This window comes from Peromyscus leucopus, chromosome 16_21, assembly GCF_004664715.2.
Source record: "Peromyscus leucopus breed LL Stock chromosome 16_21, UCI_PerLeu_2.1, whole genome shotgun sequence".
In the NCBI taxonomy this organism is placed as follows: Eukaryota; Metazoa; Chordata; class Mammalia; order Rodentia; family Cricetidae; genus Peromyscus; species Peromyscus leucopus.
The window spans coordinates 44,447,766-44,465,560 of record NC_051084.1 but is presented as its reverse complement, the minus strand read 5'-3'; the positions used below and the strand labels follow the sequence as shown (position 1 = coordinate 44,465,560).

General features: G+C 40.6%; 1 protein-coding gene across 1 annotated transcript in view; it reads right to left on the bottom strand.

The window, feature by feature from the left end:
- Positions 1-11,335, bottom strand: part of Mrps9 (mitochondrial ribosomal protein S9) — a 53,133-nt gene extending 41,798 nt beyond the window's left edge. Inside the window, exon 1 of the mRNA XM_028865806.2 lies at positions 11,146-11,335. Coding sequence (XP_028721639.1) covers positions 11,146-11,280 — 135 coding nt within the window. The 5' untranslated portion in view covers positions 11,281-11,335. The remainder of the gene's footprint in view (positions 1-11,145) is intronic.
- Between the last annotated feature and the right edge of the window lie 6,460 nt (positions 11,336-17,795).

The following is a 17,795-nucleotide window of genomic DNA, read 5'->3' as shown; positions in this document are numbered from 1 at the left end:
CATTCTGAACCGCCTCTGAATTAACTGGGTGAAAATTATTTTAACCCACTCTTCAATGGGTAAGAAACAGCAATTTAAAGTTGCATAAAACCTTAGTTTATTTTTGCTAGGAAAGCAGAGCTCCATCTTTGAAAAATATAATTACTCAACAATTATATTCTCACAATACAATGCTTTACAAAGTGTTACTATCAATGAGTAAAAACAAGACCACCAGTGGCTTAGGTTCACAGAAGCTTCTCTTGTTTTGCTTTTCCTGGTTTCAGTTACTTGAGGATAAAGGATGAATGTGATACAATTATTCTGAGATGGAGATATATCCACCTAACTTATACCACTATAACGGCTGTGTCTTACTATTAGTTACAGTTGTTTAAGCTCTCATTGTGCCTAATTCCTAGGGCAAACTTGGCTGTGGATATATAATGGGAAAGCACACCATATACAGAGGGAGTACCGGCTGCAGTTTTGAGCATTCAGTAAACTCAAAAAGCATCCCCTGTGGGCTGGGAGGCCTACCAGAGTCAGCCTGTTTTAGAGAAAGAGTCTATTTTAATCCCCTTGCTCACAGTCTAGTGCAGCCATTTTTCCAATCTAGGAGTTTTATCATCTAATGTGTTTAATAGTTTACATATTCTTTTAGCTGGTTGTTTTTTATGATGCCAGCTCTAATTTCAGCAATGGAGAATCTTGCTACCTATGTAGGCAATTAAAATAAAAATGCTTTTTGCTTTAAAAATCCAGGCAAACGTATGAATTTGGGGCCCAAAGTACAGTAACACAGTGGATTATTATTCAATGGTGTCAATGTCAAAAGGATCTGCACACAGTACAAACAGATGTTTTGACCATGGTGAGGACAGTGCTCTCAAATGCAGTTGAACCCCTAATTCAAACCAGAAGACCCTCTCTCCGTTTACCCCCACTACACTTCCCAGCAGCCAGCATCACAGGCAGCAGATCTGAGCCTCAGGTAAACACGAGCCCATGCTCTGCAGTAAAGGAGTCTAGAGGAGGGCACAGTCAGGGAGGGAAGCCACAGTCCCACTGCAGGAAAGCTCAGAGTGAGATGTCTGATGAACATTCCAGGAAGCAGATGGCTCTGTGGATATACACAGGAAAGATCTGAGATAGAGGTATATGTCTGTTAAAATCGACTTGAAGTTGGGTGTGACAAAACACACAGGAACCTTCAATTTCTATATGCAGGAGGATGCCAAGTTTGAAGTTAGCCTGAGCTGTATAGTTAGAACCTGTCTCAAAACAAACAAACAACCAAAACTGGGGTTGGAGAGATGGTTCAGAAGTTAAGAGCACTTGCTGCTTTTCCAGAGTGTTGAAGCCTAAGTTGATCCTAGGCTTTCCCTGATACCCTGTTGTATAGAGAAGGAACCATAGCTCCTTTTCTAAACCAGGAATACACTTGGCTGAGCCAGTAATGGCCTGAGGCCAGGGCCTTGGGGAGCTATGACTTCAAATCCTGAGAACTTAACTCTTCCTACCAGAAGGGGCTTGGTTATGGTCCCAAGGCCCATGGGCTCCTCTCAGAAGTCCCTGCAATATCCTGTGTTCCCCTTGTGCAACATTGTTCAGTTAGCTTCCCAGTAACTTCTGTCCCATAGTATGCTGGCTTTTTGCTGACTCTGTCCCATTTTTCCATACAAAATAGTATGTAAGAAGCTGTTTTTAATAAGCTTACTTGGCATAAGACATAGCTTATGCAAGACCTCCTGATCCCAAACTTTCCTATCCCCTCATCTTTTGATTTCCTCGTCCTCTCTCAGGACCCTGTAACTGAAGAAAGACCTGCTGGTCCAGGTCACAGAGGACCATAGCTTAGTTCCTAACACCCACACCAAGCAGCCCACAACGTCCTGTAACTCTGGCTCCAGTGGACCTGACACTCCCTCTGGCCACTTCAGGTACCCACATACATGGCATATACTCAAACAGGCACATAAATAAAAATAAATCTTTTTAACAAAGTCAAAGCTGCTTGACTGATGATGCTCATACACCGGGGAGTATGGGAAATGACAAGTATTAATGTTATATAAATATAACTCTATCATGTAAAGAAACAGCTTATAGCCAAGGGATCATAGGCAGAGAGGTAAAATCATGCCTTATGACTACTGTTTCCTTTGTGAAATAGATGAGATTTTCTGTGATGATTAAGAGGGGAGGTATGATGGACCAAATACTTCCCATTCAGAAGGCAGTGATACAGTATTTAACGTGTAGACAGAGAAACTACAAGCAAGCATTCACACTGGTATAAACCAGAGTTCCATCCATACTGTGTCAGTAATAAATTGTCAATCATCTTTTCCCCCTCAGGCAAGTTTATTAGGGTACACAATGTATCAGCACACATCAACTTGTATGCTGAGGAGTTGAAGAGAGCTGCATGCTAAGGCACATGGTACCTTTCAGTACTAAAAAGTTTGCTACTCTTGTAAATCACTTTACCTTGAATTTAATTTGGTAGGATCATAATGTGACCTTGTCTACTTACACTGCCCTGGAATATCAATGACTGTATTTTTCACTTAAACTCTAGGCCACTAGAGAGTGTGTAAGAGTGTGTGTGTGTACATGTGTGTAATCTTAGTTTTTAGTAAATGAAAATATCCTGTTCACACTGGTCTCATCATTCATCTTGACATTTTTTGTTTTCTATCTATTTAGGAAATTAGATAATACCCACTCACTTTCCCCCAAATATTCTGCACTTCAGTCATGGCAACGATCCTTTCTGCAGACACAACTTCTCCTGGTCTGTTCGGGGCCCTGGTCTCTGCCTTCTGTGCAGTGCTTACATAACCCTTCATTTCTAAGTCCTTCCCACTTCCTGCAGTATCAGTCCTACTCTTGCAGCCACTTTTGATCTTAGTTTTACTGCTGGTCTGTCTTCAAACTCCATGCCTCAATAGCCTCCCTCAAGCATAGCCTGACATGCCCCAACTCAGAGCCGTCCCTCACCCAAACTTTCTAAGAATGTCCTTGATGATGTGACATGGTTGTGGTCAAAATAACATTTTTTTTTTTTTTTTGATCACCTCTTATCTAGAGAGGAACATTCCAAGCCCCCAGGGGATAAGTGAAACCACAGATAGCTCAAAAATCTCATCTACTATTTCCATACATACTTAACTTCTAATAGCAGCACTGCAGATTAGCAACAATAACTCATGATCATATGGACAAGTCTAACTATGTGCAGGGACAGAAAAAGTTCTACGAATGTGGTCTCACTATTGAGAGAGAGACAAGCACTCCGGGACTGAAGCTGACCACGAAGAGCTGAACCACGGAAGGCAAGAACTGCTGCTGTACTCCACGGTTGGATGAACAGCCATCGCAGGCTCTCCATCTATCTGGGCCGCTTTCCCTGTGCTTCTTTGGTTCTTACATTTTAGCATCTTCTCAAGTGAAAGAGCTGATTACTGACTTGAAGGTTTGTTTCCTTACTTCATTTCTTTCTTCACTTGTCAATCATATTCTCTGGAGTTTGTGACATGAGATGACAGCTTTCCTAATTTTAACGTAAGTGGGGCCTAAATATATTTACAAAAGTTTGCCTGTTCACTTAAAAGACTTTTAGAGATGTCCCTAATTTGGAACATTTTTTTCTCAAAGACATAAAAATACAACATCCACAAGAAACAGCCCAATGAATACATTTCTTCTTAAGATTCTGAATTATTCCAACCATGAGTCACATAAAAGAATGTATACTGAATGGAGCCTACTACTCATTGGTACAGTCCATTAAGGTGAGGCTGAATGAAAAACAGAACAAACAGCTTTTTAGCCAAACACACAATTCTAGGAGAGAATTTCTTTGCACCATGAAACAATCCTGACAGAGTCAGCTACAGGTGCCATGTCCAACTGCAGAGCCATGATGCCAGAATTTTCATCAGATTTTTGTTCAAGAGTAGTATAGACACAACGTGACAAATTTGTTTCTTTTTAAAGATAATCAGTGGGTCAGACAACTATAATTTCAATCAAGCTGGCTGCCAAAGAGACAGACACATCCTGACAGCTATGATGTCCCAAATTGGGCCAAACGCCAGTGTCAACATTACTTTAATGGTATTATAGCAGTATTAGGCAGTTTCTTTTTAGTTTAATTGCATAAAAGGGGAACAAAGAAGACTGTGCTGCTACTTTGAATAGGAAGGTGGAAAAATATAATGAGGAATTTTTAAAAAGGTAAATACTGAATTCATATTAGAAAGAAATGTGAATGGAAAGAAACTATGTAAGGACTCCAATAGAGGAATTACAGTAATCTCTTTGAACAGATGTGTAGTTGTATCAATTAGAAGCTTCTGGATATAAACAAAAGAAAGCTCCCTGATTTAACTGAGTAAAAGGTGCCCGCGCTCCTGGAAACACCCTTTATGAAACTCCCTGGATCAAAAAACCAAAATAAACCAAGACAGCAGTGAAAGGATTGCTAGCTGAGAAGAGGAAGGATAAACAGAGGATGACGGGGGGATAACAGTCAATAGTCAATATTACATGAAAATGTGATAGTGAAACCTATCATGCATAATTAATATATACTAATGAGCATTTTATTTTTGTAATTTTTGATAGCTCTTTCTAGGATTTTTTTCTAAAAATGTGTAAATGTGTGTGCCTGCTTGTCTATATGTACACCACATGCATGCAGGTCCCCACAGCCAGAAGAGGGCATTGGATCTCCTGAAAATGGAGTTATGGGCAGCTGTGATCACTCAACGTGTGTGCTGAGAACTGAACCCAGGTCTTCTGAAAAAGCGGCAAGTGTTCTTAACCTCTGAACCATCTCTTCAGCCCCATTTAAAAAAAAAATTAAAAAGAGACTACACAACTATATGTAAAATCAGGCAGGTCTGAGGAGTTCTCTGACAAGGAAAAACAAATTCCAATGATCCACGACAGGTTCAATATAATCAGAATGTGGTCATTAAGATTAACTGAGACACCACTATCTTGTCTCTTATGCTCAAGATGTCCAGAGAATTATTACCTAGGTGGGCTAAGATAGGTCAGATGTCCCAGGTCACAGTTCTTCCAGAACATATTAAAAAACAAACAAACAAAAAACCCAAACACCAGATTCCTTGTGAAGTGTTGCCATGAAGGGGAAATGGCTGCTGCTTGCATTTACTAAGACATTTTGCTAGACTGTCAACAAAAAATTCACCATTCATATTCATTCCACAATCATGTATATTAAGACACTCAGCATACTTACCAATCAAATAAAACATACAGACCATGTCTGAATAATGATTAAAACAACCCAATAACTATAAAAAGTTATGGGTGCAACCATCAGGGAAATATGACTATGGTGAGCATAAGTGTGCTATCACAAAACCATTACTCACTTGAGCTACAGTGGTGGTAGGGAAGCTATACTTAAAGCAGAGAAACAGCCTGATTCTGCTAGAGATGTACTACTATTCAAGTACAAGTCACACAACAGAATGTCTGCTTAACACTAGCCACCCCGGAGGCATAGAATGGGTAGAAGGGAAAGGGAGGAAGAGAATGAGGGAACAAGATGGGGAGGTATGGATCTATCACCAAGCTTTCTTAAAATAAATTTATATATTGATGCATAAGGAAAACATCAGTTTTAATGTAGAGGTACTTTAATAATTAGGGCAATGAGGGAATGCACTGAAGTTTATTCAGGACAAGACAATGTCTTTTTTTTTTTTTTTTTTTGGTTTTTCGAGACAGGGTTTCTCTGTGTAGCTTTGCGCCTTTCCTGGAACTCACTTGGTAGCCCAGGCTGGCCTCGAACTCATAGAGATCCGCCTGCCTCTGCCTCCCGAGTGCTGGGATTAAAGGTGTGGGCCACCACCGCCCGGCAGGACAATGTCTTAAAGGGAACGAACACCTCTCTAAAGAGGCTATCTTGCCCACTACTAATAAACTACAGTTAAAAATACACACTCAAGGACTGGGCAGAATATCTAACTAGCATGCGTATGGCCCAAAGTTTGACCTTTAGCATACATACAACAACACAGATATACAACATATATGTATGTGTATATATGTATATATATGTGTGTGTGTGTGTTTGTGATGTATATATACTTGTGAATATATAGTATGAATAATACTGATATTCAAAAATAACCTAAGGAAGATAAATAATTTACAAAACTGAATAGAGTTTTCTGATAAAATGCAAGTCAATTTTAAATTTTAAAAGTACATCTTCCAAGTACTTTTGGCCACTGATTAAAAAGTAATTTTTTTATAAAATCAGACCAACATAGTAATGTGTTAAAAAACAGGATGTTACAATCCTTGGGAATTCATGAGAAATAAAGCGAAGAGATACTGTACATAGAGACAGGAACAAATTTACTATGAAACCATAACATACAAGGATTAAGACATCAAATATCAGTGATCATTCTCTGGCAGATCATCCAAATTAGCAAGGACATCATGTTGGGCTTGGGGAACATTAAAGATTTAGGTACTAATAAAATGCTTAGTAGAAAAGAAAAAGTAAAAAGGTATCTCACCAAAACTTTGCAGCAATATTTTTCAAAATAGCACTTTTATTTAAAAAGCTATAGAGTATAAAAAGCTAAAACAGCATGCTCACTCTATTAAACTATAATCATAGAGGGTTTTTAAATTCCTGAGTAATTTTTCCAGAGCACCATGAAAGGGAACTTACCAACTGTTCACAATAATGCCAACACTACTTTGTTCACTTGTGACAAGTTCAAAACATAACAAAACAAAACCCTTCACTACCTAAAAGAGCAGAGCATACATGACACTTAACAAAACTTCCAATCCCTCTGACATGCTGAGACTGAGGGAAAATTAATTCTCACCCCATCTGATTTTAGTTCCTTGCTTTCACCACTAATCTGAGAGACTACTAGCTAAGCAGGCTACTTTTTCTAGTTTGTACATTACACCACTCAGGTCTCAAGATTAGTGATGCTGTTCAAGAATTAGGAAAGAACTCACATCTGCTGTAAGCAGCAACTCTGTCTGCTAACAGGTGACCTTTTGACTTCATGCTAATATGGCCAATGTGCTGGATAGTTTTTGTCAACTTGTCACAAACTACAGTCACCTGGAAAAAGGGACCCTCAAATGAGGACCAGCCTTCATTAGACTGGCCTGTGGGGCATTTCCTTGATTAATAATTGATGTAGCAAGGTCCAGTTATGGGTGGCGCTACTGCCACCCCCATGGGGCTGGAGGTGAGGGACAGGTGGATCCGAGTTGTGTAAGTAAAAGTGAGCAAGCAGTGTTCCTCTGGGGTCTTCAGTATCTGCATGGAGCTCCCGGCCTAACTCCCCTTAATGAGGGACTGTAACTTCTATCCTCAATCAAGCCCTTTCCTCCCCAGCTTGCTTTTGGTCACAGATTTTCTCACAACACAAAGAAAATATAGCTACTTTCTATGAAAAGCCAGGAAGATAATTAGATATGACAGACCACCCATCACAGAGGCACTTTCACCCACCTCCAATCACCTTTCCTACACTCTAGTCAAGCATGTTTTTTTATCTCCTAAATACTACACACTCTGACCTCAAGGAGGCAGAGTTGAAATTTGTTCTCCTGGGTCCAGTGGTCTGACAAGTAAACAAATTTTTCTCCCAAAACACACTGTTTCAGTAATCGGCATACTAAGTGTGGCCTTAACGTGCTTGGTTTGATGACTCCAATCTCAGACTCGGTCCCTAAGTGGCTAACCAATTATTTGTGGCTGCCAGAATCTACTATGATTATTCTGTACCTTTCAATACCTTTGAGCAATTATACCCTTCTAGAGCATAATAACTACATAATATTTATAGGTAATGTATAAAGCACATTCATATACATGAAATTACTAATTGCTGCTAAGCTTCCACTTTACTATCACATCCCCTGGGAAGCTGCCCATAATCACCTCTGTAACCCTCCACTGACTCTACAATGAATTAGGTAAATACATTTCTGTGGCTCTTCTGTATTTCCTTCTGTAAATCTCACACAGCACATTACAGATTCCGAGCATGTGAGGGCATTCTTTATGAAAAGTTTGGTCACTCACATATACGACTGTTATCCTTAACCAAACTTGGGAAGCTCAGAAATGTGAGACTGTGTTGAGGCATACTATAAAATGGTACACCGTAAGAATGGCAGAGGAGGAAGTCAGATAGTAATGGACCCAACTGAGAACCAGGACCTATGTAAAGCTTGCTTCCTTTTCTTCAATGGATTAGTGTTTCTTAAAAAATCTTACTGTCACCCACAATTTCTGTTTATATCACTACTTAGTACACACTTACCAGTGTAAACAAAATGCAAAAACACTCTTTAGGAAATGCATTTTATTATTCTATTACCTCTACTCCTTTCAAGCTGTTTACGACCTCTGAAGAGATTCCATAATTAATGGAACATGACCCAAATATGAAATGAGGGGAGTTAGCTGCATAGTGTTTTATTTGCTCATAAAGTCATTACATTTTTTTTTGTTGTTGTTTTAGAAAACGTGGGCCCCAAGAGAAATACAGCTATTAATGCTGGATGCAGAAGTAGGTAAGTGTTTTTTAATATGAACATTAATTAAGGAACATTAACATTTCAGACAGGCACTATACAAAAAAAGGTTTCTAAATATCTTTATGCATGTATGTATACATACGTGTGTGCGTGCATGCGTGTGTGTAGGGGAGAGGGGAAAATCATTTGAAAGAGGATGGCCCCAATAGGCTAATATTTTGATGCTTGGTTCCTAGCTGGTAGAACTGTTTTGGGGAGGATTAGGAGATGTGGCCTTGTTGGAGGAGATGTGACATTGGGGGCTGGACTTTCAGGTTTCAAAAGCCCATGCCAAACCCAGTCTCTCCTTCCCCCATCTCTTCTCCTCCCTCCTCCCCCACTCTGCTGCTGCTGGTGGTGGTGGATTAGGATGAAAGCTCTAGCTTTAGCTACTACCCTGGTACATACTTGCCTGTCTCCATGCTCCCCATCATGATGATCATGACTAACCCTCCAAAACTGTAAGCAAGCCCTAATTAAATGTGTTCTTTCATAAGTTGCCTTGGTCATGTGTCTTTTCTCAGCAATAGAAAAGTGATTAAGAACAGTGAGTGTGTGTATGGAATTATTAAGGACCTAAAGGAGTTAAGTTTTTCAGTTATTATTTAAGATGTATTTAATGTATCAAAATATACACTGTGGTGGTATTTAGGAATTTGGGGGCGGGGGTCAGCCTTAAGACAACAATTCCTTGAGAGTGCTAAGGATCAATTCTCATAGGTAGTGGTCAACATTTGAGTATCTGGTTCAAGAAATGTGCTCAGTAAACATTTGGCATACCGATGTGGATGGGTCATTTCAAGAGTGGACAGGGAAATAAATATTAGCAAAGACCAATGCCATCCTACAACATTAACAAGCAAAGTTATTAAATTAAAAATCCGAATAACAGTAGAAAAAGGAACATTCTCATATCTCAATGATAAAAGGAGATTTGTACACAGCCTTTGGGAACAGTGATATGAAATATTGGAACTGAAGATGTACCGATCATTTGCAACAATAACCTCACATGTGAAAATCTCCCTACAGAAATGAAAGCACAGAACCAGAGCAAGATGTTTACTTTGACAGCATTAGCCAGAAAAAAGTAGTAAGCAAACAGAACTTGTTTTAGACATAATAAAAATCTTATGTGCATTTCCCCTATAATTTAAAAAAGTACAAGGGATGTGACCCAACAGGGACTATTTTTTAATTTGCATTTTTACACATAATTATAAGAATATGGAGAAAGACAGAAGGTTAGACACTAGGTTCAGAATGCAGGAGAAGAGAGAAAGCCACCTACCCCATACACACATTATCACAATAAAAATATTCTGTATGCTACAGTTCCTCTCATATGCAACTATATGTATAAAGAAATATTCAACAGTTGGTCTTGGTGGTGCACACCTTTATTCCCAACACTCGAGAAGCAGAGGCAGGCGGATCTTTGTGAGTTTGAGGCCAGCCTGGTCCACAAAGGGAGTTCTAGGACAGCCAGGGCTATTCAGAAAAATCCTGTGTGTGTGTGTGTGTGTGTGTGTGTGTGTGTGTGTGTGTGTGTATCCAAAGAGATGTATAGAAGAAACAAAAACGTCCAGCACATTTTCCAATTTACAAAAACAACAACAAAAACCGATGTTTAATGGATCAATGGGCAGGTTGGCTGCCTTATGTTAAAAGATCAAACAACACAGAAAAAGATGACCAGTCATTCTGCAAAATAGTTTTAAGTTCAATCCAGTATTGAACTTCTCTGCACTATCTGGTGCTAGTATTTCTCTACCAATATTTGGTACTCTTTCTATTTACAACGTTCTGTTTCCATCCCCCACCCCCACTTTTTTGGGAGCACATTCTCAGTCTCTGGAAGTCTCTTTTCTGGTCTGTTTGTACTTGAAGGCTCTGTCCCTCTGCCTACCCAGTTCCTACAGGGTAACGGGACTTCACAGTTAGGTCTTCCCCTGTGTCACAAACACACCTACCGAAGGGTGTCCTGGAAACCTCGGGTGGAACACCCCACAGACACCTTAGATACAATCACAGCCCACACTACACTCGTCTTCTTCCCTCTTCCAGTGGGCGGGTCACAGAGCCGCGAGCTGGAAGTCACCAGCTTCACACTGCCCTCAGGATCGAGCGAACGGGGCAAAACCCTGCCCTCCAAATGTCAGAAGGCAAAAGTGTCAGGGAAATTACGAAAGCTGAAATTCCACCCTGCGAGGCACTAGTAAAAAAAAAAAAAGCCTCTGTCCCCCTCCACGGAGTGGCTTTCCCCCACGATGCCTTCCGGGTCGCAGCAGGCAGGGTTCGGCTCCCCCTTCTCCCCGGGACGGATCACCACACCTAGGCAGCCGCTAAGCTCCATCAGCCGAACCCTCACCCCCCAGGACGCGGATCTGCCCGCAGCTGAACCGCCCACTCAGTGCCACGCGTGACCTCCGACCTCTCCCCAACACCGCAGGGCCGGGGGCCGCCACCGGCAGCCGGCAGCCCCGGAAGGGGAGCCCTCGGCTCACGTCCCCCAACCACACGGACCGCCATCTCCAACTCCCCGGACCTTACCTGGGACCCGGGACCCGCCTGCCAGTCAACCGCCGGGCTTGTCCAGTACCCGGGTCTCTGGCAGAGGCGAACCCTAACCGCGTGGGACAGCCGACGGGAAAGCGCCCGGCCGCAGGACACACAGGGAGCCGCCATGTTGGCTGGGAGAGAGACCCTGGCCGGAGGGGCAGGAGGCGGGGCCTAGAGACCGCGCAGGCGCAGACCGCCAGGCGGAAGCGCTTCCCTAGCAATGGGAGCTAGGGGGCGTGTCCTGCAGGCCGGCCCCTCGCCGCCGATTGGGTGCGCGGGGCTTTGGCTGCAGGTCGACTTGCACGTGGCTTCTCAGCCTGTCACTAGTTGAAGTAGGAAGCAGTACCCCTTCATCACCCCGCCTTTCAGTTCCAGCTGGGTGGCGGTACCCACACTCAGACAAGCCCTTCTGCAATCCTTGCTCCCATTGCATGAATTTCAAGCTTGCTTTCTCGTCCGCCTGCCTTCCCACAAAGGCCTTCTTCTCCTCTCGAACTTGCCCGCTTTCAGGATGTATGTCAAGACCTCCCTCCAGCTGCTGACAAATCTTACTCTAGGTTCCCACTCACTCTTGTGTTAACTCTTAGCTGTGTGGCCCATAGACTGACCCACAAGCACTGCTCTGCTTAGCTTCAGGGCTCTCCCTATCGTATTGCCTCTGAGCCTTGAAACCAGTAAGAACAGAGTGGCTGCGTAGGCATAAATTGACCTTGCTTTCTGAAACTTGTAACGCCCAGGGTGATTTCTACCAGGTACAAGTTAAGTGATAGAATAAACCACTCTTAAAGGTTTTCCAAACATGTTGAAAGAATCAATAGAAGTTTAAAACAGAAAAATGAGATCAAAGTGACTAAGGAAGAGGCTGAGGAGATGGCTCAGCAGTTAAGAGCACTTGATGCTCTTGCAGAAGACCTGGGTTTGGTCCCTAGCATTCATGTGGCAGATTACATCTGTCTGTAATTTCAGTTCTGGGGCATCAGATGCTGTCTCCATATTTCAAAAGCATCATGTCTATGGTGTACAGACATAAATACATACATGCAAGCAAAACACAATACAGAGCTCTAGGGAAGAAGGAATGGCATAATTTCAGAAAACAAAAGAGAAAAACTCTGAATGGAATGTTTGTTGTTAAGGAGGAAAAAATCACCATTTTCCCTTCTGTTTACTATTTTTTTTACATTAATGAAAATCTCTTTAGTCTGTGGCAGAGGTTCAGGACTAATATTTGGAGAGTAAGACTTTAGAGCTCATTAAAATAGAGATGTTGGCTGGGGAAGCAGGTAGGCTAACTGCAGATTTTTAGTTCTCTCTCCTTTCCTTCAGTCCATCTCCAGAGTCTCATCTCCAGCTCTGTAGCAGATCTCCTGGAGTCTCTCCTCACTCTTGCCAATAGACAGGACATCCAGACAAAAGCTAAACAGAAATTCTGGAGCTAACTGATGTTATAAAATAAATGGGCCTCACATATTTACAGAATATTTTACCAAAACACGGAAGAATATACTTTCTTCTTAGCACCTCATGGAACTTTCTTCAGAATTGACCGTGTACTCACATGCAAAGAAAGTCTCTACAGATAGAAGTTGGAATAACACCTACCCTATCTAACCACCATGGATTAAAGTTGGATTTCAACAGCAACGAAAGCAACAGAAAGCTTACAAACTCATCAAAACCAAACGACTCATGACTGAATGAAAAATAGGTTGAGACAGAAATTAAAGGCTTTCTAGAATAGGATGAAAATGAATACACAATATACCCAAACTTATGGGACATGATGAAGTAAGTTCTAATAGGCAAGTTCATAGCACGAAGTGCCTACATATATTTAAAAAAAAAAAAACGGAGCAATCTTATACTAGTAATTTAACAGCACGCCTGAAAGCTCTAGAAAAAAAAGAAAGAAAGAAAGATTACATCCAAAAGGAGTAGATGGCAAGAAATAAGCAAACTTGGCAGGTGGTGGTGGCAGTGGCGGCGGCGCACGCCTTTAATCCCAGCACTCAGGAGGCAGAACCAGGCAAATCTTTGTGAGTTCGAAGCCAGCCTGGTCTACAGAGTGAGTTCCAGGACAGGAACCAAAATTACACAGAGAAACCCTGTCTCAAAAAAAAAAAAAAAAAAAAAAAAGCAAACTCAGGGCTGAAATCAATAAATAGACACCAACAAACAAAAGCAATACAAGGAATCAATGAAACAAAGAGCTGGTTGTTTGAGAAAAGCAATAATATTGACAAATCCTTATCCAAATTAATTAAAGGATAAGAGAAAATTCAAATTAACAAAATGAGAGCTGAAGAAGCATTCATAACAGAAACTAGGGAAATTCAGACAATTATTAGGATGTATTTTCAAAACGTGTGCTTCACTAAATTGGAAAATATAAAAGAAATGGATAATTCTTGAGACATACCACTTACCGATGTTAAATCAAGATCAGATAAGCAACTTAAAAAGACCTATAATCTCTAGTGAAATAGAAGCAGTCATTAAAGTCTCGCAACCAAAAAAAGCCCAGGGCCAGATGGTTTTAGCACAGAATTCTACCAGACTTTCAAAGAAGAGTTGATGCCAATTCTCCTCAAATTATCCCACAAAATAGAAACAAAAGGAACATTGCCCAATTCATTTTATGTGGCCACAGTTACTCTGATACCCATGCCACATAAAGACTCAACAAAAAAGATAATTACAAATTGATTTCCTTTATGAACATAGATGCAAAAATACTCAATAAAATACTTGCAAAAAAAGACCCAAGAACACATCAAAAAGATCATCCATCATGATAAAGTAGGCCTGATCCCAGGGATGCAGGGATGGTTCAATGCCCATAAATCAATAAATGTAACCCACATATAAACAAACTGAAAGCCAAAACCCACAGGATCATCTCATTAGATGCAGAAAAGGCCTTTGGCACAACCCAATACCCTTTCATGATAAAAGTTATGGAGAGATCAGGAATACAAGGGACATACCTCAATATAATAAAGGCAGTTTAGAACAAGCCAATAGCCAATATCAACTTAAATGTAGAGAAACTGAAAGCAATTCCACAAAAACCAGGAGCAAGACATGGTTGCACACTCTCTCCATACCTATTTCATACAGTACTCGAAGTTGTAGCTAGAGCAGTAAGACAACTGAAGAAGATCAGGAGGATGCAAATTGAAAAGGAAGAAGTCAAAGTATCTTTATTTGTAGATGATATGACAGTATAAATAAGTGACCTGAAAAATTCCACCATGAGATCCTACACCTACTAAATACTTTCAGCACAGAAGCTGGTTATAAAATTAACTCACAAAAAATCAGTAGCTTTCCTATATACAAAATATAAAAAGTAAGAGGAAAGTAGGACACAGAGATACAATCATAAAAGAAAACTACACGAAGACACAGGAGAAGATCATCTACAATACAAGGATACACACACACACACACACACACACACACACACACACACACACACACACACACATGCATACTACCAAAAGTAGGAAATGGACCTGGGGCAGGTTTTATTCTCACAATTTCTAAGGAAATCACCTTTACTGGCACATTGAACTTGGATATCCAGCACTAAGGAATAAAAAGGGATACAATCATGTTGTTTAAACCACTCAGTTTATGGTACTTTGTTATAGAAGTTGCAGCAAAAAAACTAGTGTGTTTTACCAGTGCTATTACTAAAACAACTAGTACTAAACTGTCCCCCAGCTTTTGATACTCCGTTCATCAAAAAGGTAGAACCCTTCCCTTAAGGATCGGCTGATCCAATGATCTGGCTCTGAGAAACAGCATCGTTCTTCCAGGATACTTTGGCTTTCCATCTCCTCTTTTCTCTTCAGGGATCTTTTGGGAAGAACCTGGATGTCATATTCTGAGATAGCTTCCTGCTCTCAGAGACGCAACTGGAAAGCAACTGGAGATTTTCACTAATATCTTTCCCAGAAGTGACCCCTCCCACCAAAACTTCCTATGGCCACAGCCTCTAGCCATATCTAGATTGTTACTTTGAGGGCCACCCTGAGCCAGAACCATAAACAGTAGGTGCTTGGGTGACATCACTGTGAGATAATATCTCAAACTACTAAAATAGTACATAATTAGTTATGCAGGAATAGATAACTCATCAACCTGGGAATTGGTTTAAAATGCAAATTCTTCAGTCTTCCCCACAAAACTCAGTACTGCTTTATGCATTTACAGTGTATTATCAGAGCCCATTCCATCTTTTGTTATTAATTATGATAAAATGTAACATCATTTTAATCATTCTAAGTGTACAATTCAGTGGTATTAGGCATTGTCTCCTTACTGTGCAACCATCACAACCATCACGTTCACAATGTTTTCACCTTCCCAGATTGAAACTCTGTCCTCACCAAGCACTAACTTCTCCTTCACTACATCCCCAGGTCCCTTGAAACCATCATTCTATCTTCTGGATGAATCTGGCAATTCTAGAGACCTTCTATAAATGGAACCCTGAAATGTTTGTCCTTTTATGACCACCTTACTTCACTTACAGGAAGCACAGTGTGCTGACACTTCAGCCACAGCATAGCATATGCCAGAATTTCCCTGTTTTTACGGCTGAATAGATGTGTAGATGTAGTATATTTTGTTTGACTGGTGGTCGAATGATAGGCATTTAGATTCTTGTCAGCTTTTGGATATTGTGAATAATCCTGCTGTGCATGTGGGTACATATTAACAAATATCTGTGTCAGCTGTGGGTTTTAATTCTTTTGCATATGTACCTAGTAATACAATTGGAGAATTTTTGTTTTTAATGTGAACAGATTTTTTTTTTTAGAAAACTTCTATCAACACAGGCATTGCTTACAAAAGAGACTTTGCATTCTATTTAAATCTACAACTTGAAAAGTCTCTCATTATCTACATCCCTCCCAGCTAAATAAACAGTGTGTGTAGGATAAGAAAATGTGCAATGTAAATTTCCCTGAAATGGTAAAATATTTAGGAAGCAATTTCAGTATAGAAAGGCTGTATGTCAAGTTTCTATAATAGTTTAAAAATAAAATCTTGTCTGAGCCTACGAATCTGTTCTCACAAGTTGCATGCATATTGCCATATTAATTGAATTTTGATAAATTGAAAATAGAACAAGTATCTTCTTTGGTTCTATTCACAGTGTGGCCCAAATCCATCCACTTGTGCTATTTACCTATGAGCTGTCAATTCTGTTTGCTATGGAAGACACAACACACACAGGAAGCTGTCAGTCAACCCTGTTGTGATGCTTCCAGCATCATTTCCCCAGACATGGTTATCAAAAATAAAACAAATCACATGCAACAAAAGGGGAATCAATCATGCCATTTTGATGTGTGATGAAAATACCTTCAGCACGTACAAGTTCAGAGTCAATGTTTATAGACCCAATGATTCCTTAACTTTTTCTATGTATTGTTTGCCTACGTTTTATCATTTTGAAAGATGCATTTGGGTGTTTGCCTAGTATGTGCAAGGATCAGAGTTTGATTCCTAGCACTTTATCTCTCCCTTTCACACACACACACACACACACACACACACACACACACACACCATACTAACATTGAAAGAATTTATGACAATTGGGGTGAGTTTGGAAGTAGTTCCAGAGCTGAGGGGATAGATCCTTAAGTAAAGTGCTTGACGTGCAAACATGAGGACATGAATTTGATCTCCAGCACCCACATAAATAGCCAGGCATGGTGGTGTACATTTCTAATCCTAGCACTGGGAAGGTGAAGACAGGCAGAACTCTGGCCCTCACTGGCCAGCCAGGCTAGCTGAATCAGCGAGTCTCAAGTCCTAATGAGAGATCCTGTGATGAAAAACAAGGTAGATGGCTATGGAGATGTGATAACCAAGATATTCCTCAGGCTCCTACGCACACGCATGTGAAATTCCTCTAATTAAAATAATAGTGTGCTAAATATGTATTGTATCATGACATCATGACTTGTTTTCTCTCTCTCTCTCTCTCTCTCTCTCTCTCTCTCTCTCTCTCTCTCTCTCTCTCACACACACACACACACACACACACACACACACACACACACACTAGCGATTGAGCTCAGAACCTTGTTCATTCTAGGCAAGTGCTCTATCACTGAACTACACTCCAGTATATATTTCTTTATTGGGTCCATGAGCATGGATTTTGACTGGATACCAGACTGCCCTATGACTGTGACTGATGCTGAGTGAATATAAAGAAGATCCAGTAAAAGAGAGCTAAGGATCCAAGACTGTAGACTAGAAATATTTAGGATGCTGGGACTTTACAAATCAAAAGAGAAATGGATATCATTGAAGTCAGTAAAATCACAAAGGATTTGGCAAATAGACTTAATAATAAAATTCCAGAAAATGAGAACCTAAATTGAACCCCTTAAGGCATAAAAGAGACTATTTTAGGACAAATGGAGGAGGTGCCACTTTACACAGCAGGGAAGATGTCTTTAAAAGTGCATTGCTCATAAAGACATGATGGCACCTGAAAATGTAAATAAGTAGAAGGAGGCAGCAACCTAGGCCTGCACAGTGAGAAACATTTTCAATTGCAACTTTTGTGCCAGCCTTTAAAGGAAGTACAGACGAGAGCAAGAGGGATC